The sequence below is a fragment of the Selaginella moellendorffii genome, unplaced genomic scaffold (assembly GCF_000143415.4).
Source record: "Selaginella moellendorffii unplaced genomic scaffold, v1.0 SELMOscaffold_106, whole genome shotgun sequence".
NCBI lineage: Eukaryota > Viridiplantae > Streptophyta > Lycopodiopsida > Selaginellales > Selaginellaceae > Selaginella > Selaginella moellendorffii.
The window spans coordinates 369,409-391,971 of record NW_003314367.1 but is presented as its reverse complement, the minus strand read 5'-3'; the positions used below and the strand labels follow the sequence as shown (position 1 = coordinate 391,971).

The 22,563-nt window shown below is 48.4% G+C and overlaps 8 protein-coding genes across 11 annotated transcripts; 7 read left to right on the top strand and 1 right to left on the bottom strand.

The window, feature by feature from the left end:
* The first annotated feature begins 142 nt into the window (after positions 1–142).
* Positions 143–568, top strand: LOC9648019 (probable protein phosphatase 2C 60). Its single transcript, XM_002990234.1, has one exon. The coding sequence runs from the start codon at positions 143–145 to the stop codon at positions 566–568; it is 426 nt and encodes a 141-aa protein (XP_002990280.1).
* A 2,120-nt stretch (positions 569–2,688) lies between these two features.
* LOC9630797 (ER membrane protein complex subunit 7 homolog) lies at positions 2,689–3,959 on the top strand. 2 transcript variants are annotated; one of them, XM_002990233.2, is made up of 8 exons: positions 2,689–2,760; positions 2,818–2,861; positions 2,923–3,010; positions 3,092–3,155; positions 3,214–3,333; positions 3,390–3,498; positions 3,606–3,728; positions 3,774–3,959. In XM_002990233.2, the coding sequence occupies exons 1-7, from the start codon at positions 2,702–2,704 to the stop codon at positions 3,692–3,694; spliced, it is 573 nt and encodes a 190-aa protein (XP_002990279.2). In that variant the 5' UTR covers positions 2,689–2,701; the 3' UTR covers positions 3,695–3,728; positions 3,774–3,959. The 2 variants fall into 2 exon arrangements, with proteins under 2 accessions (XP_002990279.2, XP_024519826.1); XM_024664058.1 differs by having other exon boundaries at positions 3,606–3,834.
* Positions 3,960–4,081: 122 nt separating this feature from the next.
* Positions 4,082–6,862, top strand: LOC9648018 (protein ECERIFERUM 3). The gene is made up of 11 exons (XM_002990232.2): positions 4,082–4,193; positions 4,295–4,515; positions 4,577–4,803; positions 4,869–5,088; positions 5,152–5,276; positions 5,327–5,580; positions 5,640–5,747; positions 5,802–6,008; positions 6,069–6,179; positions 6,249–6,422; positions 6,503–6,862. The coding sequence occupies exons 1-11, from the start codon at positions 4,137–4,139 to the stop codon at positions 6,659–6,661; spliced, it is 1,863 nt and encodes a 620-aa protein (XP_002990278.1). The 5' UTR covers positions 4,082–4,136; the 3' UTR covers positions 6,662–6,862.
* A 733-nt stretch (positions 6,863–7,595) lies between these two features.
* On the bottom strand, positions 7,596–9,257 carry LOC9630796 (porphobilinogen deaminase, chloroplastic). The gene is made up of 5 exons (XM_002990199.2): positions 9,077–9,257; positions 8,599–9,004; positions 8,202–8,408; positions 7,966–8,146; positions 7,596–7,911 (listed from the first exon to the last, which is right to left on the bottom strand). Exons 1-5 carry the CDS (start codon positions 9,226–9,228, stop codon positions 7,796–7,798), a joined length of 1,062 nt encoding a protein of 353 aa, XP_002990245.1. The 5' UTR covers positions 9,229–9,257; the 3' UTR covers positions 7,596–7,795.
* Positions 9,250–10,612, top strand: LOC112342336 (3-dehydrosphinganine reductase TSC10B-like). Of its 2 annotated transcripts, none has more exons than XM_024664008.1 (7): positions 9,250–9,361; positions 9,434–9,563; positions 9,634–9,776; positions 9,892–10,011; positions 10,107–10,200; positions 10,253–10,367; positions 10,430–10,612. In XM_024664008.1, exons 1-7 carry the CDS (start codon positions 9,350–9,352, stop codon positions 10,551–10,553), a joined length of 738 nt encoding a protein of 245 aa, XP_024519776.1. In that variant the 5' UTR covers positions 9,250–9,349; the 3' UTR covers positions 10,554–10,612. The 2 variants fall into 2 exon arrangements, with proteins under 2 accessions (XP_024519776.1, XP_024519777.1); XM_024664009.1 differs by having other exon boundaries at positions 9,339–9,361; positions 9,439–9,563.
* Positions 10,613–10,640: 28 nt separating this feature from the next.
* On the top strand, positions 10,641–14,990 carry LOC112342331 (5'-3' exoribonuclease 3-like). Of its 2 annotated transcripts, none has more exons than XM_024664001.1 (22): positions 10,641–10,874; positions 10,956–11,058; positions 11,125–11,201; positions 11,267–11,458; positions 11,522–11,641; positions 11,694–11,756; positions 11,817–11,957; positions 12,004–12,162; positions 12,209–12,286; positions 12,342–12,428; positions 12,476–12,886; positions 12,933–13,028; positions 13,084–13,154; positions 13,219–13,347; positions 13,406–13,482; positions 13,530–13,570; positions 13,628–13,702; positions 13,752–13,909; positions 13,968–14,072; positions 14,126–14,201; positions 14,265–14,341; positions 14,396–14,990. In XM_024664001.1, the coding sequence occupies exons 1-22, from the start codon at positions 10,671–10,673 to the stop codon at positions 14,922–14,924; spliced, it is 3,069 nt and encodes a 1,022-aa protein (XP_024519769.1). In that variant the 5' UTR covers positions 10,641–10,670; the 3' UTR covers positions 14,925–14,990. The 2 variants fall into 2 exon arrangements, with proteins under 2 accessions (XP_024519769.1, XP_024519768.1); XM_024664000.1 differs by having other exon boundaries at positions 13,752–13,912.
* A 13-nt stretch (positions 14,991–15,003) lies between these two features.
* LOC112342330 (PH-interacting protein-like) lies at positions 15,004–21,389 on the top strand. Its single transcript, XM_024663998.1, has 23 exons — positions 15,004–15,543; positions 15,624–15,781; positions 15,838–16,077; positions 16,137–16,246; positions 16,299–16,376; positions 16,438–16,544; positions 16,604–16,698; positions 16,748–16,854; positions 16,904–17,007; positions 17,059–17,148; positions 17,199–17,274; positions 17,333–17,504; positions 17,552–17,622; positions 17,675–17,755; positions 17,801–17,871; positions 17,923–18,025; positions 18,101–18,160; positions 18,260–18,314; positions 18,368–18,795; positions 18,853–20,310; positions 20,369–20,938; positions 21,020–21,078; positions 21,138–21,389. The coding sequence occupies exons 1-23, from the start codon at positions 15,170–15,172 to the stop codon at positions 21,328–21,330; spliced, it is 4,860 nt and encodes a 1,619-aa protein (XP_024519766.1). The 5' UTR covers positions 15,004–15,169; the 3' UTR covers positions 21,331–21,389.
* A 293-nt stretch (positions 21,390–21,682) lies between these two features.
* On the top strand, positions 21,683–22,563 carry LOC112342338. Its single transcript, XM_024664013.1, has 3 exons — positions 21,683–21,700; positions 21,962–22,348; positions 22,401–22,563. Exons 1-3 carry the CDS (start codon positions 21,685–21,687, stop codon positions 22,532–22,534), a joined length of 537 nt encoding a protein of 178 aa, XP_024519781.1. The 5' UTR covers positions 21,683–21,684; the 3' UTR covers positions 22,535–22,563.

Sequence of the window (22,563 nt, the reverse complement as noted above, 5' to 3'; positions counted from 1 at the left end):
AAAATGCCCAGGGTAACTATTTCCAAAACATTCACAATGGAGAAGCTTACTGCGCCGGGGGCAAGGTCTGGTTGATATACGGCAGCGATCAAGTGGCACGCTTCGCTGGCAGCATGAGCAGGATGCAATCAGGCTTTCCGGGATGGCAACTATGCAAGGAGGCTGCATCGAGGCAGATTCACGGGCTCCAGATGCTGACTGCTGTGGGAGTACAGCGACCGTGCCTCTGGTTACTGATGACGACCAGGTCTTTGTTGGCAATGTTGGCGATGCTTATGGTTACGTAATGGATATCAGCCAGGAGCATGACTGCAAGTGTCCTGGGGAGCTATCGTCAAGGCGGGTGGCGAGACGCATAACTGTGGCTGGCAAAGAAGACGATGCAGATTCGCTCATGGTGACCCGCAGCATTGGAGATTGGTCGTTCAAGAGCAATCTGCAGCTGAGTCGAGAAGAACAAGCTGTGAGTGCTGTTCCGGACATTGTCAACTTTGAAATCTCCAAAGGCTGCGACTTCCTCCTTAATCTTGTTTCTGATGGAGTGGATAAAAACAGCATAGACAATTAGTTGTGGACAGATTCGGAAGGCGTTGCAGGTCAGAGACTACGAATAACTGAAGCAGGTCGTCTACAAGATCTTAGCGTCTTCTAAGAACGACGACCAAACGCTGCTCTTGGTCGAGTTGAAGGCAGTTGCTAGGCAACACGTTCATTCATCGCCTTAATTCACAACGTCTAGTTGGTACACGAATCCGAGCTTGTACCAATGAACTGCGTCAACTCTGAGCTACCATGTTCGCGAGACACTCTGAGTCTTAACCGCGACTACATGAGACAATGTTCCTTACCTGCTACTGTCTGTCAAACTCTACACACGGATACGGTCAGAGTCGAGAACGATGTAAGATTGTCTCGAACTGTAGTTTGTAAATTCTCGCTTCCAAAGCTTGCGGGCGAAGGGGCAGATAAAAACATGGGACTGTCAGCATTTCAAGAAGCCAGGATTATTTCTTTGACCCAGGGGATTTGTGAAAAGTTTAATATTTTCTTACTTCAAAAGAGCGCCATGACTTCGAGGCGGCAAAGAAGCGAGAAGCTTGTTCCTGACGTTAATACCGGGGTGACGGTACAACATTAGAGGTCACGTTTGTCAGAAAGGCAGCAAAGACTTTTTCCCCAAAACAAAAACTCCAAATACATCCGTGAAGAGAGCGCTCAATCATCCCAATGCCACCGCTGCTGCTGCTGCTAGCACAGGAAGCGTGGCGAGCCCTGGCACTAGAACCCAAAAACACTAAAACCATCTCCTCATTCACTATATCATTTGACCGCCTTTAGAATCGGTCTCAAATAAAAGCAAACTTGCGTCAGAATTGGTGTTCATGCCACACGCCTCAAAGACGGTCGATAAACCACCGTTTCATTGAAACGATCTGTGAGCTGGGGTGGCTCTATCTCGCACCATTTGTCCGTGTTCAGGTTGTAAACCACAACTGGAGCGTCGTCTGAGAAGCAGACAAGGTTGCCATCGGCGGCTGTCATCACTTGAAGCATATAATACTGACGTTTAGGATCCTTTATAGTGTAGGTTACACGCACAGCGGAAACTGCAACCAAGCTTCCATTGTTCTCAACTGTCCACACGCCAAAACCATCTACTCCATCATCTCTGTCACAGGTAACCCCTGCATACACCCAGGCACTTGCAAAGTATCGCTGGCCATTGTACTCCCACAGCCTCGATGTGGACAAGCCTGGCTGCGGCAAAACACAGCACACATGGCTGTCGAATTCCCCTTTGCCAGCCTCGAATTGCCCTTCGCAGCCCGTTGTGAACTTGAGGTTGCGCACCACACTCCCGACACTCCACTCACAACGTTGGATGTCATACATGCCCAGGGTAGTGATGTCGTAGTAGAAGTCGTCCATTTCTGGAAATGTGGGTATAAGGTTCATGTTGCAGAGCTCCTCCCTCTTGGTCCTCACTTTGATGTAAGCTTGCGAGAAGTGCAGCATACCCAATGCCGACCACGCTTGAGTGGCTGAGTCGTATACGTAGCCAGTGTGCCCCGTTGCAGCAGCACAGTGAACGCCCAGCTTGAAGAAACCACTGGCATCGTCCACAAACATCGCAAAGTCCATGGTCGCTTCTTCTGCGTCCTTCCACTGCAGCGCTGGTATCTCCATCCACTCGCAGGTGAGTGGATTGCCCACCAGGAAATGGTACTTTGGACGTGCTTGTGGTGGCAAGCAGAAGGCGCATAGAAGGCCGCCAGCGGAAGCCTTGATTCTAGCAAAAGTATAGGGCTTCCGCAATGGGGGTAGCTTGAGCTCTCGCCTGTGGCCCGACTCTCCAAAGGCGTACAAGCACCAGCTCGTGTACTCGGAGCCGGGGACGCTTGTCAGGATCTGGGGTGTCTCTTTGACACCAGCGTTGCAGCACCACAGGTGGCGAAAGGTGTGTGAGTTGATGATGGAGTTCCATGACTTGCAAACAACCAAGCAATTCGATAGTGTGGCCAGGTCCACAAAGCTCAAAATCATCTCCAAAGTATCATCCTGGGTGATGGACTCGATCCTCTTGTTTGAGCGCTTCATTCGTTGGCTTCAACCCTAAACCTTAAAGATAATATTAATTTCAACGACCCTTTATAATCCTTTTTGCTAGACTAAAGGATATTCCTTTGTTTTTCGTGCCCTAATGGCGATGGCGGTCTTTCTGGCGCTGTGCGTGTTCGCGATTGGGTTCTTCGCGGCCAGGTGAGCGATTTCGGATCTCACAGCTCCTTTTCTGCTGGCTGATGCGATCTAGCGCAGGGGCGAGGAGAGATATGTGATTGACGGGACGATCAGATTGCAAGGTATGATGGATTCGTCCTCTCTTCGTTTCGATTTGCTAGTTTTGCTCTTCTTATTCGCTAGATCTTCAATTGAAGCCTGCCAGTGTCAAGCTCTTGCTGAATGGAGGGGAGAAAATCACTTTCCCACTCAAGAATGGCTATTTCGCTTTGTAAGTAGCTTGTTAGTTTTATTTCATTCTTTCTATGCTTGTGTGATGTCTTATTCGAAAAACATGGTTTCGTTTATTTAGTCAAGGGATTCCGGCAGGCACACATCTGATCGAAGTCTCTGCGCCTGGATTTTTTTTTTCACCGGTACATTTACAGTCGAGTCTCGAAATTTTTTTCCTTTACAAATTCTTTCTTCGTGCAGCTCCGGGTTGACGTGAGTGCAAGACTGCACGGGCAAGTGAGAGCAAGTCTGGTCGAGACCGGAAGAGTTCTCTCCGGTAACTTGGTGCTCGAGCCAATGAGACAGGAGCAATACTTCGAGGTGATCATCCTTTCTTGCTGTTGCTGTTCAAGATACATAAGTTTGTTTCGTTTCAGAAGCGTGAGCCGTTTTCAGTCCTTGGCTTGTTGAAGAGTCCCATGGGATTGATGGTGGCTTTTATGCTGATCGCCGTTGTCGTCCTTCCCAAACTTATGGACAACATAGGTAAGCAATTACGTTTCTCTTTTCCCTCCTTTCGTTGTAGTTGTTGGTTCTCTTTTTGTTCTTGATTTTTCGCTTCTCCTCCTTTGGCTGAGTCGTGGTGCTCGCAGATCCGGAGGAAATGAAAAAGATACAGGAGGAAATGCGCAATCGCCCATCCCCGTCATTTTCAAATCTTTTACAAGGGGCCCGGAGCTAGCCATGTAGGAGAGCAAAGTCACAAGCTAGAAAAGGTTTGTGTCACATAGTTCTTTACGAATTCAGACACTTGTTTGCAGCGAGAACTTGATTGATTGAAGGTAGCCACCTTAAAAGCGAGAATGAGTCTCGTTTATTCGATCTCGGGTTCACCAAACCGGTTGTCCGAGTTTGGTGTTTTGGTCGTAGCATTTAAACCGGACATGTGACCGCGCACCTCACTGCCGGAGAGCATATTCTTTTACAGGGCGGTGATGCCTTGTTCGTCCTCTCGTCTCACACCGTCAGTGCGTTCTTTTTTTCTTCGTTTTTCCTGCTCTCTTGTTCGTCTCACATCATCTTCTTCTTGTTCTTCTTCTCTTCGCCTTCGGAGTTCCTCTCTTCTACTTCCTTGTCTCTGTGTTTAGTTGGTCTTGTTCTTCGTTTTTGGTGGCTCTGCAGGGATGGAGGAGAGCAAGATACTGGGCTGCTGGCCATGGCAGCGGATGGGCACTTACAAGGTGAATACAAAATCCTTTTTTTTCTTCTATTCTTTCTTTTCTGGCTCCAGTCTTTTGCTGACTGCCTGGCCTTGTTGGTTTTCAATTTTCTTGTTTTGCAGTATCACTTGTTTCTACCGATATTCTTGAGCGCTGCTCATTCTCACTATTTGGGGACGAGCCCCCGCGACAACTGGTGCTTCCACATTCTCGTCATCGCTGCTCTTCGCTACACGCTGTACCAGGCTTGGTCCAGCTTCGCTCGTCTACACGCCGTGGTGAAACACCATCAGATCATATCTTATGCTCTCACTTACGAGCAAGTCGATCGAGAATTTGACTGGTAACTTTCGTTCTCCCTTTTGTTTTTGTCCATCTCATGGCATTGTCTTTTCTTCTTTCAGCGACAATGGAATTATCCTGCACTCGTTGCTGGCTTACGCACTTGGACCCAATGACATCAGCGGGTTTTCCATTTGGAATCTTCGCGGTCTCGTCTACCTGATCGCTTTCCACGCCGGGGTCACCGAGTCTGGTTACTACTGGCTTCATCGGGCCTTCCACACGAAATCTTTGTTTCGTTCTTTTCATTCTTATCACCATGCTTCTACTGCACCCGAGCCAGCAACGGGTTAAGTACAGTCCGATTTTCTTCTTTGTTCTCTGAGCTGATTTTTCCGTGTGATTGACGTGCAGCTTTTACTCACACTTTCCTAGAGGCCCTTCTCCAGACGGTTTTGATGTCTGTACCCATTTTTGCGTCGTGTTTTCTAGGCGGAAGCTGTCTAGCTCTCTTCTACGTGTATCCCCTGGCTTTTGACTTCTTCAAATACTTGGGACATTTCAACTGCGAGATCGTACCTTTGTGGGCTTTTCAGAAGCTTCCGTTGCTCAAGTATCTGATTTACACACCATCGTAAGTTCTTTTTTCTTATAAGTACCTAGAATAAACTTGTTTGGTTTTTTCTTTTGATCGCAGCTACCATTCTCTTCACCATTTGGATCTCAAATCCAATTTTTGTTTATTCATGCCGCTGTACGATTATTTAGGTGGCACGCAACATCCAAACACTCACGCGTTTTACAGATCGATCAGGAAAGATGGTATGTACGCCTGGAAGTTTTTTGTCATTATCGTCACTACTTGCTTCCAGGACGAGAAGCTGTCCCGCAGTTCGTTTTCCTGGTCCATTGCATTGACATATTGTCCTCGCTGCACGTTGCTTTTAGTGGCCGGACCGCTTCGAGCGTCCCTTTTAGAGGCGAGTGGTACGCTTGGCTCGTTTTCCCAATCGGCTTAGTCTCCTGCTTCTGTGTATGGATATGGGGAAAAACTTTTGTGGCAACAAAGTATCTTCTCGACGGGCTACATGCACAGAGCTGGGTGGTTCCGAGATATGGATTCCATGTAAGCTAGACAGAAACTTTGTGGTGGGATTTCGCGTTGCTAACACTCTCTTGGATCAGTACTTTATTCCTGCTTGTGCTGCTGGCATCAACAGGCACATCGAACGAGCCATCCTGGACGCGGACGAGCTTGGCGTCAAAGTTATCAGCCTGGCTGCATTAAACAAGGTGAGCATCTAAATCTCCTGCGCTCTTGTTTTCTACTTCCCGTGCTTTCTGCAGAATGAATCGCTCAATGGTGGCGGCCTGCTGTTCGTGAAAAAGCACCCGAATCTCAAAGTCCGTGTTGTCCATGGGAACACACTCACAGCTGCGCTCGTCTTGCGGGAGCTCCCAGCCGAGACGAGCGAAGTCTTTCTGACCGGATCTACATCCAAGATCGGCCGCGCAATTGCGCTCTATCTCTGCAGGAGGAACGTCCGCATCATGGTACCATTGTACTTTCACACACAGGTTTTTCTTTCTTTCTCACTCCAGGTTCTTTTCCAGATGCTTACCACTTCGAGAGAGCGATACCAGTCCATAGTGGACGAAGCTCCGGCGGACTGCCGACATAATCTTGTGCAAGTGACCAAGTACCAAGCCGGTCAGACGTGCAAGGTGACAGTTTCCCTTCGTTTTCCTCTTTTCAGATGAAGAAAGGCTTTTCTTTGTTCGTTTTCCCCGCAGACATGGATCGTTGGCAAATGGGCGACGAGCCAGGATCAGAGCTGGGCTCCGCATGGGAGCCACTTTCATCAATTTGTGGTACCTCCTGTTCACGAGTACAGGAAAGACTGCACGTATGGAAAGCTGGCAGGGATGAAGCTGCCACAGAGCGTAGAGGGCGTGCACAGTTGCGAGGTTGGTTGCTCGATGACATCTCCGCCGCTTTGATTCCTCACTTCTTTCTGTGTTGGTGGCTCTGCTGCGCTTTTTTGCAGTATACGTTTGACAGGGGGGTGGTTGCTGCGTGTCACGCCGGCGGTCTCGTTCATGCGCTGGAGAATTGGACGCATCACGAAGTTGGCAGCATTGACATCGATCACATTGATCTAGTGTGGGAAGCGGCACTTAAGCACGGGCTTGAGCCAGTCCTTTGAAAGCTCAGAGCAAACTAAAGGGAAAAGAAAAACGAAACGAAAAAGACATTTTTATAACGAAGAAAACAAAAAAGAAAGAAATCTCAGTTTACTTGTACCGATCAGATTTTTCAGCGATCACTGAGAAACAGGAGAGAATCATAGTGTAGACTAATTTACTTGAAGAAAGAAGCAGCATCCTTCAATCTTTTGAAGAGAAAACCATATTTCTTATTTAAGACTATTAGTGTAATGCATCCTTTGCAGAAACATGTCAAGCTTGCTCTTGAATTCCACCCCTTGCGATCCACCGCCAGGCCTTCTATAACATGAACTAATTTCCAAACACACTCTGGAAATCCCTGGATCACCCAGACCTTTAGAGATTACATTGCTCCATTCCAAGTCCCTGTGAAACGAGCTCGGCTCCATGGAGAGCATCGAGTCCCAGCGAAGTATGCTTCACTGCTTGCACAAGTTTTTTCTTGCTGATTGCAATCTCCCAGCTAACCCACGCATCATGCACGACTAAGATTGACCACAGTTTGATTGCAATTTACCCCAAGAACAACTCCAAGAGAAAGCATTGTGCACTAAGCACACAAGACAAAATCCATTGCTTGTTGCTCCCTGAACTCACTTTGATGTCCTTTTCTTGGTTTCCTTACCATATTACTTTAATTTTTCTCTTCAACCAAGCTACCTTTCTCCCAAACAATCTAGTTTGCTTTTGCTAGCTTTATTTTATTTCCACTCTCTAGTTCTTTTCCTTGCATTCACTACTATGAAATCATGTTGCCCCTCTCATCAAGCATGTTATCCCTACTAGAATCTCTAGGATTTCTTATTTGCAAAAATCCTTCATTCCCTCAATTCTTAAATGTAATCATCTCCAAAGTATCATCTTGGGTGATGGACTCTATCCTCTTGTTTGAGCGCTTCATGATCGCCAATCTAACTTTTAAAACTTATCTTTCTCAAAGGAGGACTGACCGTACAAGAAAACACTCAGCTTTGGACAAGATTCCGTGTGAGTCTTGATAATGTAAGTGGCAGCACAAAACTTGCATATAATTTACACCTCTTGTCAATAGAATCACTTCCTCGGTCCATCACTGGTTCTTCGAAACGAAGTGCATAGATGGAAACCAGACTTCAAGACCAGTTAAGAAGCGAGGGGCCTGATTTCGAAAGCAGCTCTTTGGCAGCGTCTTTCCCCATGGCCACCATCTCGTCAAAATTGTATTGCCCACTCCGAGTTGTCTCCAGCACTGAGTTTCAACCAGTTACAAAGGATGATCTTTGCACAAAAAGCAAAAGCAAACCTTGGGTGCCGTCAGGTGATGCAACGAGTCCCCGGAACTTGCACTCGTCCGTGAGCTTGTCCCTGTGTGCGTATCCAGCAATTGGAGTCCGGCATGAGCCGTCCAGCATTTCCAGAAAGGCTCTCTCGCACGAAACGGCCAGTCTCGTCTCTTCGTGGTTGAGTGAAGCCAGATATCTCTCCTGCATCGACAGACAAAACAGAGTCACACTCGAGAGAAAACAAAGAAGCGAATACCATTTTCTCATCGCCTTGTCTGCAAGCAATTCCAATGGCTCCCTGCGCAATGGCCGGAAGCATCTCGTCCATGGGAAGCACACCAGTGACGTGCTCCGTCATGTTCAAGCGCTTGAGGCCAGCCAATGCCAAGAGCGTCGCAGTCACGATTCCCTCTTGGAGCTTCTTAAGCCGGGTTTGGACGTTGCCTCTAAAGTTCGTGTCAACCTGGGTGGAAAGACAAATCCCATTTTGATCAGGCACAAAAAGCAATAGGACAGAATCGGGATCAAACCATCTTGGCATCAAGCACGAAAGAAGAAAGGATAAAGCAAAGGTAATACAAACAAACACAAGGAAAGCACAAACAAGCAAAGGAAGAAAGAAAGAAAAACAAGCACGAGAACAGCTATCTCACCTGGAGATGAGGATACCTCTTGAGAATTTGCGACTTTCTTCGCAGCGATGCAGTCCCGACGACGCTTCCCGGCGGCAATTCAGCCAGCGACTTTGCTTTGAGACTGATGAAAGCATCTCTAGCGTCCTCCCTTCGCAGGTTGCAAGGAAGAATGGTCCCTTGCGGGAGATACGTCGGCACATCCTTCATCGAGTGAACCGCAATGTCGATCCTGTTGTCGAGCAGCGCATCGTCAATCTCTTTGGTGAAGAGTCCCTTCCCACCAATGTCCGCGAGTGGCTGGTTGAGAATCTTATCCCCGGTCGTCTTGATAATCACGATTTCCAGCGCGCCATCCTCGGCGAGCTCCGGATGCGCGCCCTTGAGCAGATCTCGCGTCTGGTACGCCTGTGCCAGCGCCAGCGGGCTGCATTCGCAGGGATTTCCACAGCATTCCCCTCAGCGCACGGATCCGGAAGAGAGAAATCCACTGACTGACCTTCCGCGCGTTCCAATCCGGATGACCGCCACATCTGTGCTCGCCACCGCCGCCCTCACCGTAATCCCATGCCTGGCACCACTCTTCCTCCCCCTGGCGGCGCGATCGCCCTGCAAATCCAAGAGCAATGGCGGGCGCGCCACAGCGGCCATAGCTCGCGCTTAAGGGGATAAAAGGAAGGGGCTTTAGGGTTTAAAGGTTTAGGTTTATTGGTTTAATGGCGCTAGGTTAAGAACAGAATATTCCAGAGCATCTTACCTTGAAAGAGATCTCATGTATACGGAGGTACGCATCTCTGCCGGGGGAGGTCTCTCGTGCTCCTCTCGAGTTCTTGCCTAAAGCTTTGCTTCGCGGCAGAGAAGAATGCGAGGAGAGATCGCGCGGCGCGTCACTGCGGTGGTGGGCGTCGGGCCTGGCCTGGGCCTCTCAATCGCGCGGAGGTTTGCTCGCGAGGGCTACATCGTCGCCATTCTCTCCCGGAACCTAGGTCTGTGAATCCAATCGATTTGCCGCGCAGCGCCGCCGGGACGATGATCAGATCTGTGTCTGTGATCCAGAGAAGCTCATGAAATTGGCCGAGGAGATCGTGGAGAAGGAGGCCAAGGCGCAGGTCGCGGCGATTCGAATCGATTGCGCCGATGGCAAGTCCGTCAAGGAGGCATTCGAGGCCGTCCACTCGCTCGGCGCGGTGGAGACTTTGGTAAGAGCAGTGTGACGTATCCTTCCTCGCAACCGATCCAGCAGCTTTCCAAGAATTCTTTCGCTAGACTTGATTGATTTTGATTGATACTTTTCTTGCGTGTTCTTCCTCCCAGGTCTTTAATACCAACACTCCATTTCCATGGCCGCCTCCCAAGTTCACGGACGTCAAGCCCGAGTCCTTCGAGCGATCCATCACGGTGCCAATCATGGGCGCGTTCTACTGTGCTCAACAGGTTCTTCTTCTTTTTTATTTCTTTGATCGTCGTCTTCGCGAATCTTTCTTAAAGGGGCTAGCGCTCAAGATTTCCTTGTCGCGATTGTAATGTAGGTGCTGCCAGGCATGGTCGAGCGAAGAAAAGGAAGCATTCTCTTCACTGGCGCCACTGCTTCGCTGCGAGGAAGCGCTGGTTTTGCAGAGCTTGGTATGGATCTTCTGCCTCTATCTGTGATTTGATCCTAGATTTGATCTTGTAGCTTGCGGTAAGTTTGGCCTGCGAGGTCTCGCGCAATGCCTGGCGAGAGAATACCAGCCGCAGGGGATTCACGTCGCTCACGTTGTCATCGATGGTATGATCGCTTCGTCGCAGAAGTAAGAAATCCTCCGCCCCGAAAGAAGGATTTGACGATTTCTCCAATTCTTCGTTTGAGCAGTGCCAATGATCAAACTGGGCTAAACCCAGATGCCGTCGCCGATAGCTTCTGGCAGCTGCATTGCCAAGACAAGAGCGCGTGGACCATGGAACTGGATTTGCGACCCTTCTTCGAGAAATTCTAGAGACATCCCTGTACAGTTTGTGTGTTTTATAGGAGCTCCCCTGTTTTAGGGTTCTTGGAGATTTTGGAATTTGTCCATCTCTCTTGCGTGTGAGTGTTAGGGTTTTTGGGCGGGGCAATGGGAGTTCCCGCATTCTACAAATGGCTGGCCGACAAGTACCCGCTCATCATCGTGGACGCCATCGAGGAGGAAGCTCAGCAGATCGGCGATGTCGAGGTTCCGGTGGATCTCACCAAGCCAAATCCGAATGGCGTCGAGTATGACAATCTCTATCTCGACATGAACGGGATTATCCATCCCTGCTTCCATCCGGAGGATCGGGTAAGCGCGATTTCGATTTCCTGCCTTGTCTAGGTCAGCTCAGCGATGGATTAGAATGAAAATATTCTCTTTGCTTTGTAGCCGTCGCCGACTACGTTCGATGAGGTCTTCCAGTGTATCTTTGATTACATTGATAGGCTCTTCGCGATCGTTCGTCCCAGGAAATTGCTCTACATGGCCATCGGTATAGTCTTAGCTCCCTTGTTCCTTGTTTTTCCTTGTCCTTTCGTTGTTCATTGGGTTGAATCAGACGGTGTTGCTCCCAGAGCTAAAATGAACCAGCAACGCTCTCGGCGATTTCGTACTGCCAAGGAAAACGCAGACAAAGTAAGCTCTCCCTCTGTGGTTGTTTTCTTCTCTTGTTCATAGTTTGAGCTTGGAATTCGTGTCAGGCAGCCGAGGAAGAGAGGCTAAGGCTCGAGTTTGAATCCGAGGGACGTAAAATTCCTCCCTCTGATAAGAGTGAAGCTTACGACTCCAACGTTATCACACCGGGAACGCCTTTCATGGCTAGCTTGGCTGTGGCCTTGCAGTACTATACGCACCTTCGGCTTAACAACGATCCTGCATGGCAAAACGTGAAGGTATGTGTTTTCGCTCTCTTCTGAAAAAATCCAATGTTTACATCATTGTTGGTTTCAAACCAGGTTATTCTCTCGGATGCAAATGTTCCTGGAGAAGGAGAGCACAAGATTATGTCCTACATACGGCTTCAAAGGAATTTGCCCGGTTTTGACCCGAACACACGCCATTGTCTATATGGACTGGTAGAGCTATCAATGATCGTATTTATCCTTATAGCTGTTTGAAAATTTCCAGGATGCGGACTTGATCATGCTTGCGTTGGCGACTCATGAGCTACATTTCTCAATTCTTAGGGAGGTAAGTTTTTATTCCCATTCTGTTCCTCATGTTTTAAAGCACATTCTTCTTCATGTTCAGGTTGTCTTTCAAGCAGGCCAGCAGGATAAGTGTTTCATTTGTGGACAAGTAGGACACTTGGCTGCCAACTGTGAGGGAAAGGCAAAACGGAAACTTGGAGATGGGGAAGATCCTGAACCGGTAGTAAAGAAGCCTTATCAGGTATTGTTTTTCCTTCAAGTCGTTTTATACTGAATACCTACTGCAGTTTCTTCAAATCTGGACGCTGCGTGAATATTTGGAGTACGACCTTCAAATTCCCGGATTTCAACCCGATTTTGAACGCATTGTCGACGATTTTGTGTTCATGTGCTTCTTCGTAGGGAATGACTTTCTTCCTCACATGCCAACTCTTGAAATTCGAGAGGTAAGTGCTGCTGGATTTGGAGTCCGATATTAAACGGTTTGTACAGGGAGCAATCACTCTGTTGATGAGTATCTATAGAAGGGAGTTCACGCGGATGGGAGGCTACCTCACTGATGCCGGCGATGTGAGTTGTTTCGGTCGTGTGTTTTGTAGATTTACAATTTTTTCTTATTCATCAGGTGAATCTTTCTAGAGTTGAGTATTTCATTCAAAAAATTGGAGCGAATGAAGACACAATCTTTCAAAAGCGCGCGCGTATACATCAAGTATGTTTGTCTTTGTTCTGAGCTTAAACTTAAATTTCTCCTTGCAGCGGCAAGCGGACCGGCAAAAGCAAAGAAGGCGTGGGGATGATGCGGAGCCGGGCGTGCGGCCGGATTTAGTAGCTATAACCGGCAACAGAGGTTCACGTCTAGCAACTGCGCCCGCACCCTCTCCTTTTCAATCACGCGATGACAAGCTTCGGAGTAACCATCGAGCTGCACAAAATCTCAAAGCCTCAATGTCAGGATCTAGGAAAGACTTGGACAGAGGTTCACCGGGATTCAGGGGTGCAAGTTCCAGTCAAGGTAGTCCACCGCTCAAACGCTTGCGAGTAGATGAGACAACAGCGATTGCCACCAAGGAGGATGATATGCAAGAAAATGCAGAGGAGCTGAAGCTTAAAGTCAAGAATGCTCTTCGGGAGAAATCAGACCAGCTGGTTAACCAAGTAGTTGACACGGTAAGACTTCTTTTGTGTTTCTTTTTTCCTTACTGTTGTCTTCCAGGTAAAACTAGGCGAAGCCGGATGGAAAGAAAGATACTATGCAGACAAGTTCGAAGCTTATACACCTGAAGCAGTTGACGACGTTCGGAAAGGAGTGGTATGATGATCACTTTGCTCTGCTGTGCCTGTAATATTTCTTGTTTTGTTTTCAGGTGCAAAAATATATTGAAGGCTTGTGCTGGGTTCTCCAGTATTACTACCAAGGCGTGTGCTCTTGGACATGGTACGCTGATGCTTTTCATATTTTTCTTTTTTACCTTTTCATTGGGCAATCCATTTTATTGCAGGTTCTACCCTTACCATTACGCTCCTTTCGCGTCCGACTTGAAGGATCTGTCTACAATCAGAATAGCGTTTCTGTTGGGGGAGCCGTTTAAACCATTTGATCAGCTGATGGGCGTTTTGCCAGCGGCAAGGTTAATCTTTTCACTTTTGATGCGCATCTGCATTTGTAAAAATTTTGTTCCTTTACAGCTCGGAAGCCTTACCGGAGCACTACAGGCCACTTATGAGCGACGAGGAATCGCCTATAATCGACTTTTATCCAAATGGTAGCTAAACTATTTTGTAAGTTCTCGCTAACAGTCAAGCGTTGCAGATTTTGTGATCGACATGAATGGCAAGCGAGCAGCATGGCAGGTGAATAGTTGTTCTTGTGTTGCTGGAATTATTTTTGTTAAACTGTCGGGATTGCAGGGTGTCGCGAAGCTACCTTTTATTGATGAAGACAGGCTCCTTGCCGAAACAAGGAAAGTCGAACCGACTTTAACTGTGAGTCAAGATATTGTGATCGTTGTAGAAGCTAATCGTGTGCCTGCAGGAGGCCGAAGCCCGGCGTAACAGTACGCTGGAGGAAATACTCTTCGTTTCTTGCAGTCATACTCTGGCGCCCTTTGTATTCTCATTCTACGATCAATATGGACACTTGTCTGGTCCTGAGCGCAGTCAAGCCCGAGAAGCAATTGATCCTGGTGCCAGGTCGTGGTCGCTAATTTATTTTAACAGCAGCTAACATGTTATCCTGGTGGTGTTACAGCGATGGGATGAACGGCTTCTTTGGTCTTTGTAACGGGGATGCCTGCCCTCCAATGTTCACCTCTCCTGTTGCGGAAATGCCCAATATAACTGACAACCAAGTCTTGTAAGTGATTGCTAGCGTTCTCTGGAATGATTGGACTAACTTTTACTTGACAGGTCTGCTATATATCACTTGCCTGCGTATCACAAGCACGTTACGAGACCTCCTCCAGGAGCAATCCCTCCAAAACAGGTTTTGTGAAAATGCGTGAGCTAGATTTTCTACTAACTTGACTCTTCCGTGTGATTTTTAAAGAGTGTGACGGAGCAAGACATAAAAACTGAAACCTTGTGGCACGAAGACCATGGGAGAAGGAACAACTACCACGACAGGTATCAAAACAACTAGATGAAAACCACTTGGGACTGAACTGTGCTATCTTCCAGGCCTGCTCCTCCAGGATCCATCTCAGGGCAATCCCTTGGAGACGCCGCTCGTCGACTGGTCGTGAACTCACTGCCACAGCGAGGAGGGCCGACGCAACAACATCACCACCATCACCATCAGCAGCAACACCATCAGCAGAACCAACATCAGTTCCAAGCTAATTCGTATCAGCAGAACAACAGGTACAACAACAGATACACTTACAACCTCCAATCGCAGCAGCATCAGCAACAACAGCAGCAGCCGCAGCAGCCACAGCAGCAAGGATTGCATCATCAGTCCTATCCTCAGCTCCAACTCCAGCAGCACCAGATCCAGCAGCAGCAAGTTCAGCAGCAGCAGCAGCAGTACAACCAGCAATTCCAGCAGCAGCAGCACTACTTCCAGCAGCAGCAGCATGGAGCAGCAGTGAATGGCTTTTACGCTGCTCATCAGCAGCAGCAGCAGCGTTTCAGCAACAGCAGTGCTAATCCTTTCGCCGCCATTGATGGAAGGCAACGAAGGAACCAACAGCAAAGAAGACACTAGAACAAACGCTTGTAAAGGCTAAAAGCATTAGGGTTCTTGGGCAAAAACCTAATTAGGTTATTGTGAGTTTGTGGGGAAGGGCGAGCAGAGATTTGGCAGGCGACTCCACAGCTCGATTGCGGTAAGCTCGCGGCGCGCCTCACTGGCGGGGCGGCGGCAATTCAGCTATGACGGGGCTTAGATCCAATCCGCCCTAACGCGCCTGCCAGCGATTTCTCTGTCTTGCTTCCTCCCGATGTTCTAGGATGCTGTGCAAGGGAGATGCGGTCCGTGTGGCCGCTTCCTCCCTCGTCGCGCCGGCGCTGCTGCCGCCGCCGCCAATGCCTCCGCCGATTCCACTCAGGGATCTGCGCAGCGGCAAATTGCCGTTGCCAGCTGAAGCTACAGAGGTGGACGAAGAGATCGAGGTGGATCTCCGGGAGGTTTATTTCCTTATCATGCATTTCCTGAGGAGCGGCCCTTGCGAGAGAGCCACTGGCCAGCTCTGGAACGAGCTCCTACAGCACAAGCTCTTGCCCCGGAGGTACCATGGATTCTTCTCCAGGAATGGGACTCCCCCCGCCGACGAGAATGACGATGGTTTGTCGTTCCCACTCAGCTACGCGCAAGTTGCCGAGAGGTATTGTGTGTCGCCAAGTTCTTTGTTTTTTTGGTTTGTCTTGCTGACAAAAGGATGGATTTTTTTTTTTCGATTTTCAGATATAAGAACGTTGACAACAACCACTTGGTTAAGCTCTTGCAGCAACTACTTGTTCACGACAAGTCCGCGTCCTTGCTTGATGCGAAAGTTCCCAAGCAATTGACCGCCGCGGACGTTCCTACGCTTTTGGGGTCAGGAGCATTCTCGCTTTTGGAATGTAAGCCGTGTGCTTTTCGAATCTTGCCGTTGCTGATCCGAGCAAACTTCATACAGCGGAGCAAAGCAATGCTACTAGTATCTCTACCAAGAGAATAGAACAAATGCGATGGCCGCATTGGCAAGCTGACCAAGTTCATGCTCTCGCGTTCCGTGAACTTGGTGGTGGATTTGCAAAGCATCACAGACCGCCATCCACACGGACTGTGAAACATGTTATCATCAAGCCATCTGTACTGGTGAACAGAATAAGAATCATCCAGGTGCTAAGGGGTCATCGTAATGCGGTATATTGTGGTATGTGTTTCTTTTCTTTTTGATTTTCAAGACCTATTAACGAAGCGATAAACGTGCAGCCGTTTTTGATCGTACTGGACGGTATCTTGTCACTGGCTCGGACGACCGGCTTGTGAAGATATGGTCCGTAGAAAATAGACTTTGCCTTCGTAGCTGTAGAGGACACGAGGTACTATTTTCTGCATCCGTTTCGAATATTGTGCTTAAAACCTGGCTTTTAGGGGGATATAACCGATTTGTCTGTAAGTAGTTCGAACACTCTAGTTGCATCAGCTTCTAACGATTCCTCCATCCGTGTTGTAAGTATTCCTTTGTTGTGTTTTTGTTTCTTCTTTTGATTTATTTCGCTTCTGCCTTTAGTGGGGATTACCAGATGGTGTTCCGGTTGCAATACTTCGTGGCCACACGGCGGGCGTAACAGCCATCAAATTTAGTCCTCGACCGGGCTGTGAGCACCATCTTCTATCGTAAGTGTTAATAATTTGGTTTTTCCACTATACTTGTATTAAAATCTCGTGGTTTCAAGTTCGTCTGAAGACGGAACATGCCGTATTTGGGATGCTCGGGATTCTTCTGTCAATTCACGTGTCTACATGCCGAAGCCGGATGTCGAACCCGAATGTAAAGAGTCTGCCGATGTTTTTTTGGTCTTCTAAAAGCTTGTTTCCAGCTGCAGGAGCTGAGAATCGAGCACAGGCTACAAATCAGATTCAGTGCTGTGCGTTTAATGCAGATGGCTCATACTTTGTCACTGGGAGTTCGGACAAGCTTGCCAGGGTAAGCATTTAAAGTGGACTTTTTATATTTCTAACAATTGCTGGAACAGGTTTGGGACGCAAGAAAGTGGGCGGACGAGTACACCGGAAGGCCAAATCATGAGCATGACATTCTTAGTGGACACGAGAATGTAGTTAACTACGTGCAGTTCAGGTTCGCCTCTTTGGCTTGGTCCTCGTTGACATCAATCGTCCTTTGTTCCAGTGGTTGTGCAGAGCCAATCAAAGTTTCTCCCGTCGACTTTTTGAAGGATGACAACGTCCCTGACAACATACCGAAGTTCAAAACAACCTGGTATACTGTGCCGCTCATTGCTATCTGGTTTTAACATTGGTTTTGTTCAGGTTTCCTCAAGATAGCATAGTTACTTGCTCAAGAGACGGCACTGCTATTATCTGGTCTCCTCGTCCTAGGAAACAGGTGTGCATGGCCTTTCTTTCTGTGTAACTAATGCCATGACTGCTCCTCTTTCCTCCAGCTGAAGCTAGGTCGGTGGGTGAAAGCTTATCATTTGAAAGTACCGCCCCCTCCGATGCCACAGCCTCCCGTTCGAACTGGTGGACCTCGACAAAAACTGCTTCCGACTCCTCGAGGTGTTAATATGATAGTCTGGAGTTTGGACAATCGTTTTGTACTCGCCGCGATTATGGGTAAGATACCTCACGAACTAATTTTATGGAATAACATGGATGTGCAGATTGCCGGATATGTGTCTGGAATGCGGTTGATGGCAGTCTGGTGCACTGTTTAACCGGCCATACCAAGCAGGTATTGAAATGGAATTTATTGATTCCATTCTTTCTTAACATCTGTTATTTAGACTTACGTGCTAGATGTACATCCATGCAATCCTCGCATTGCAATGAGTGCGGGCTATGATGGCCGAGTTATTGTGTGGGATGTAAGTGTATTCGCTCAAAAAAAATGATCACGAATTTTGTTTTAGATCTGGGAGGGCCGTCCAGTAAGGACATTTGAGACGGGAGATTATAATCTTGTCGATGGCAACTTTTCACCGTAAGCTTGTTCTCATATCCATATACTGTTCTCATGTTTGCCAATTTTCAGGGATGGAACCTCATTGGTTGTTTCCGATGAGGTCGGCCAGGTCTACCTTTTTTCTACGGGAGCACCACCAAGTCAAGACGACGAAGATGCGAAATACGACCAGGTATCAGGAAGATTAGCTTCATCTCCTTCTCCTAACAGCTTTTTTTTGTTTGTTTGTTTTTCGGGTTTTGTTTAGTTTTTTCTTGGAGATTATCGGCCTCTTGTTCGAGATACTCATGGAAACGTTCTCGATCAGGTAAATAAAATGATGTAAGTGCTTTTATTTAGTTTTAGTCCTGAGTGTTGTTCTTTTCCGGTATTGTTCTTGCAAAAACTGAGTATCTTTCTTTTACAGGAAACTCAGTTGCCTCCTCATCAAAGGAATCTTCAAGATCTCTTGTGCGATGCAAGTAAGCTGGTGACTTCTCACCTCGTCCAACTTATTTTTCTGTTTCATTTTCAGGCTTGATTCCCTATCCAGAACCTTATCAAAGTTCGTACCAGCAACGTCGTCTGGGACTCCTAGGTTGCTACTGGCAACCACCATCAGTTCAGCTCGCAGTGGGAACGTTTGATGATCCAGCGTTCATTCCTCAAGATCAGCCTCAAGCAGTAGTTGCCGCTCTACAAGCAATCGAGCAAACAAACGAGCAAGGCAACAGATGGGTAGAACAACCGGCGGATGGTGAGGCAATGGACTGGGATGAAGAAGTGACTGGATTGAGTGACGATTCTGGTTCTGATTACTGCGCGAGCGAAGAAAGCTCGAGTGACGAGGATGGAAATGAAGAAAGTGGTACGATCTGTGAATCGGAAACAACCGACAAAGAAATTGACGAAATCGATTCTGATGGGCTTCGTAACCGAAGAACAAGGAAAAAGAAGAGAGAGGTACGTACGTCCAGCTTTTGCGTCTCTGATAACTTCAATGGTGATTGTCCACTACAGATACTCGCAACCTTGGTGAGGAAGCAAAAGCGCAGGCGCTTGGAGGAGTCAAACAATGCTCTTTTGATGCCTGAGGAAACGCAGAGGCTGAGGTCTAGAAAGCGGATAAGAAAGTCAAACCCGGACCATGCATTGAGGCCTATGAGGATGGCAGCTCGGAATGCGTTGACCATGTTTTCGAGCTTACATGAGTATGAAGACAACGAAGCACGCCGCCTGGCCGCTGAGGATGCCAAAAGACCTGGTACATCTGGAGAGAACGAGAACCAGAGGCTTCTACGCAACGGGAAAGTTCTTACAGAAACTCAGGAACCTGAAGACGATGAACCTCCGAAGAAGAGTCCCGCAGAGACTTCGGACGTGGGTGAATGCAGGCGGCCAAGGTCTCAGCGAAAGTTAGTACTCAAGTTGAGAAACTGTGCACAAACGTTCAACAACGAGGATACTTTTCGGAGCCTCGAAATACCAGAACAAGGCACTTCTAAGGTCCCCGTGGCCGAGGCTAATGACAGTCATCCAGAAACAGATGGTTTTATCGCGGACGAGAAACCCACTGAAGCTGTTTCGTCTGACGACAAACAGGGATACATATGGAAGAAGGGGAAAGCAGCCAAGCGTGCTCGCATGCCTTATCACAGCAGCAGCAGCTCCGACGAGGATAAACTGGTAGACATTCCTTGTGATACCAAGAAAGGCCTTGAAGCGACTCGTGTAGAAAATGGAGACACAAAGGTGGTGGCAAGGGCGATCATTAGCGAGTCCGAGTCGGAGAGGTCTCTTTCAGCTGACTACCTTGACGAACAGCAGAGACGAGAGCAGAATCACACTCTTCTGAGCAATGAGTCCTTACAGAATGGAGAAGCTCCAGATGGTGACAATGACCCTGATTACCACGAAGAGGTTTCACCAGGAAGTAACAGTGAGTCGCTGGAGGATGCTTACAAGCCCGAGGAAGAGCAGGCAAGTGAGGACCTGGACGTGGACGATATACAAATGAAGCGCAATATGAACAAGGCCGTCTACTCAAGGAGAAGGCCTCGCAAAGTTGCGACTCAGACCGAGTGTTATGAGGCCGACGAGCACGCTTCAGGTGGCCGCAGGAGAAGTACACGGCTGGCGCAGGGTCGCGTGGTTAGTCTCTCCAACAGCAGGTCCACAAGAAGCAGGAGAAACGTCGGCCGTCCCTCACACTGGGAAGCTAGCTCGTCTTACGACGACTCGGACTGGGATAGAAGCAGCGACGACAATGGACGCCGAAAGCCCGAAAGAAGAACTTCAAGCAGACTTAAAGTGAAGCTGCAGAAGAACGTGGGGTCGAGGTACAAGGATTTCCACGTGAGGAGAAACCTGAGCACGGTGCATCGGAGTCCGAGCAACGTGTCCTGGTTACTCTTGACAGAGGTGGAGCGGACGCGCTACATCCCACAGTATGGTGATGAGGTGGTGTACTTCCGACAGGTAAGAGATCCAACGAGCTTGTCTTGAATTATGTTTGAACTGAAACTGTCGATCGCAGGGACATCAAGACTACTTAGACAACAAGCGGCTCGACGACAATGGTCCCTGGAGAAGCGTGAAAAGGGAACTGCAAGCGGTCGAGTTCTGCGAGATCACCGGACTGGAGTACATCATTCTCGAAGTGTCGGGGAACACTTGTTGCCGGCTGACTCTCGAGTTCAGGGACGGGTACAGGATTCGCGGCAGCAGCTTCAGCGTCGACTTGCCGGAGCTGACAGACTTCGCCGACTTTATAGTGGAGAGAAGCCGCTACGAGGCCTCCATGGCCAGGAAGTGGTCCAGTCGGGACAAGTGCCAAGTGTGGTGGAGGTCGGACGAGGAAGAAGGTGGTCGCTGGTGGGAAGGGACGATAACTCAGGTGAAGGCAAAGTCGCCCGAGTTTCCAAACAGCCCCTGGGACAGCATCAGTGTGCTGTACAAGGACGAGCCATCGACGACGAACCACTGCCCCTGGGAGCTTCACGACGTTGAGAATCCTTTAACTTGGGAGTCGCCACAGATCGAGCAGGACAAGGTGCGTGAGCTGCTCGACATCGTGGACGAGGTGCTCCACTCGAACCAATCCAAGGTTTGTTTTTGTGCGATCGATCATAGACTCGAGGAAGGTTTTGCTTTTGCTTTTGGCTTGACGAACTTTTGCTTTTCGCAGGACGAGTATGGCTTGTGGAGGTTGCAGCAGGCCGTGAGCAAGCCGGATTTTCTTGACAGGCAAGTTGGAAAAATCTCTTGCGATTGAGAAAGAAGCTAAAGGTTTTCAAACAATGCAGGATTGCGCTACCAATCTCCATGGACGTGATTCGCGAGCGGCTGGAGAACAACTATTATCGTAGCGTGATGGCGGTGTCACACGATCTTAGGATACTGATCGACAACTTCCGGACATATTTTGGGAAACAGCATTCGTCGGTGCTCAAGGTGGAGCGGCTGAGAGAACGCTTCTCTGAGGCACTGCAAATGTGAGCTTTGTAAAAATTTCCTCGAGGTCTTAGTTAACGAAGAATAGAAACATTTTCCTTACACATCCATCTACATTGTCAAACACGAGATTATTCCGAGGATCACTCTCATACCTGGAAAACCATGAGGAAGAAGGAAGTCGAGGAGATGGGGCGCCATTCTTCTCCTCTTCCTCCTCCTCTTGTCATCGAGGCCGCGTACTGATGGAAATCGCGAGAATCCACTGACAAGGAACTCGAGTTCCCGCCAGACCACTGTACGAACGGCGGCCCACCAAGAAAGTGGCCAGTGGCCCATTGTACGTAACATTGCCTTTATTCCAAAAAAGAGAAGCCTAGGTTAGGTTCTTGCGAAGATATGGCTCGAAATTTTGGTAAGTGTCATTTGCGTCTTGCAAAGCTGTTGCAAACCCTGATTTCTCGCAGCTGCAAAGTTTGATTTTATTGTTGTGGACCTGGCGATGGAATGATTGCGATGGTGCTAACAAGATTCTGTAATAAACACCATCGCAATCAGAAATTCCAGCACCAAGTCCGTAACAATGAAATCAGGCTTTGCAACTGCGAGAAATCGGGGTTTGCAATAGCTCTTGTTAGCACCATTACGATCAATGTGTTGTGCATCGTGACCACAGCTTGTGTGCTGGTGCTGGCATCTACGATGCGTGCAGGAATGGGAGCCGTGACTGAGAATCTCCAGGTGATGGCCTCCGGCATTCGTGTGGCAGCGAGGGAGGATGTGCAAGCGATCCATGGTGCAGTGAGGGAGGATGTGCCAGCAATCCATGGTGCCATAAAGGAAGACGTTGTTGCCGTGGTTGGAGCAGGAATGGGATCCATTCGTGCAGCAGTGAGGGAGGATTTGCAAGCAATCCATGGTGCCTTGAAGGAGGACTTTGTTGCTGTGGTTGGAGCGTGCTGCAATCAAGGAGGACCTCCAGGCACTTCACGACACAGTGAAGGAGGATGTTATAGCAGCCCACAACCAAGTCATGGTCGACTGTTCCACATCCCTCTATCAGGTAAGCATTTGTCAGATCTAGATTTTGTGCGGCTTTTAAAATACTGGATCAGGGTTTGGATGGCTTGATCAGGTCGTGTCCAAAGCGCAAAGTGGCGCTGCTGCTGGTTCAGTGATTCATAGAAACAACGAACTGTTCTCTTTTTTCTCTGGAATTTTTTTTACTGATTCGGATCTGCGGAAATAAAAAGGCTTATATGTCGTGAGCTTCTGATA

What these genes read in the sequence shown, in the direction of transcription:
- LOC9630797 (XM_002990233.2), top strand. Translation starts at nt 2,702, where the DNA reads ATGGCGATGGCGGTCTTTCTGGCGCTGTGCGTGTTCGCGATTGGGTTC. An exon ending in ATTGGGTTCTTCGCGGCCAG is followed by an intron (nt 2,761 to 2,817) that starts GTGAGCGATTTC and finishes GATCTAGCGCAG; the next exon opens with GGGCGAGGAGAGATATGTGA. An exon ending in AAGAATGGCTATTTCGCTTT is followed by an intron (nt 3,011 to 3,091) that starts GTAAGTAGCTTG and finishes TCGTTTATTTAG; the next exon opens with TCAAGGGATTCCGGCAGGCA.
- LOC112342331 (XM_024664000.1), top strand. Translation starts at nt 10,671, where the DNA reads ATGGGAGTTCCCGCATTCTACAAATGGCTGGCCGACAAGTACCCGCTC. An exon ending in ATTGCTCTACATGGCCATCG is followed by an intron (nt 11,059 to 11,124) that starts GTATAGTCTTAG and finishes GGGTTGAATCAG; the next exon opens with ACGGTGTTGCTCCCAGAGCT. An exon ending in ACCTCACTGATGCCGGCGAT is followed by an intron (nt 12,287 to 12,341) that starts GTGAGTTGTTTC and finishes CTTATTCATCAG; the next exon opens with GTGAATCTTTCTAGAGTTGA.
- LOC112342330 (XM_024663998.1), top strand. Translation starts at nt 15,170, where the DNA reads ATGCTGTGCAAGGGAGATGCGGTCCGTGTGGCCGCTTCCTCCCTCGTC. An exon ending in GTTCGGACAAGCTTGCCAGG is followed by an intron (nt 16,855 to 16,903) that starts GTAAGCATTTAA and finishes TTGCTGGAACAG; the next exon opens with GTTTGGGACGCAAGAAAGTG. An exon ending in AAGCCGGATTTTCTTGACAG is followed by an intron (nt 21,079 to 21,137) that starts GCAAGTTGGAAA and finishes CAAACAATGCAG; the next exon opens with GATTGCGCTACCAATCTCCA.
- LOC112342336 (XM_024664008.1), top strand. An exon ending in CATTCTCTCCCGGAACCTAG is followed by an intron (nt 9,564 to 9,633) that starts GTCTGTGAATCC and finishes TCTGTGATCCAG; the next exon opens with AGAAGCTCATGAAATTGGCC. An exon ending in CGCTGGTTTTGCAGAGCTTG is followed by an intron (nt 10,201 to 10,252) that starts GTATGGATCTTC and finishes TTGATCTTGTAG; the next exon opens with CTTGCGGTAAGTTTGGCCTG.
- LOC9630796 (XM_002990199.2), bottom strand. Translation starts at nt 9,228, where the DNA reads ATGGCCGCTGTGGCGCGCCCGCCATTGCTCTTGGATTTGCAGGGCGAT. An exon ending in GACAAGGCGATGAGAAAATG is followed by an intron (nt 8,147 to 8,201) that starts GTATTCGCTTCT and finishes CTGTCGATGCAG; the next exon opens with GAGAGATATCTGGCTTCACT. An exon ending in ATCACCTGACGGCACCCAAG is followed by an intron (nt 7,912 to 7,965) that starts GTTTGCTTTTGC and finishes GTTGAAACTCAG; the next exon opens with TGCTGGAGACAACTCGGAGT.
- LOC112342338 (XM_024664013.1), top strand. An exon ending in GTTCCACATCCCTCTATCAG is followed by an intron (nt 22,349 to 22,400) that starts GTAAGCATTTGT and finishes ATACTGGATCAG; the next exon opens with GGTTTGGATGGCTTGATCAG.
- LOC9648019 (XM_002990234.1), top strand. Translation starts at nt 143, where the DNA reads ATGGCAACTATGCAAGGAGGCTGCATCGAGGCAGATTCACGGGCTCCA.
- LOC9648018 (XM_002990232.2), top strand. Translation starts at nt 4,137, where the DNA reads ATGGAGGAGAGCAAGATACTGGGCTGCTGGCCATGGCAGCGGATGGGC. An exon ending in CAGATCGATCAGGAAAGATG is followed by an intron (nt 5,277 to 5,326) that starts GTATGTACGCCT and finishes ACTTGCTTCCAG; the next exon opens with GACGAGAAGCTGTCCCGCAG. An exon ending in GGAGGAACGTCCGCATCATG is followed by an intron (nt 6,009 to 6,068) that starts GTACCATTGTAC and finishes GTTCTTTTCCAG; the next exon opens with ATGCTTACCACTTCGAGAGA.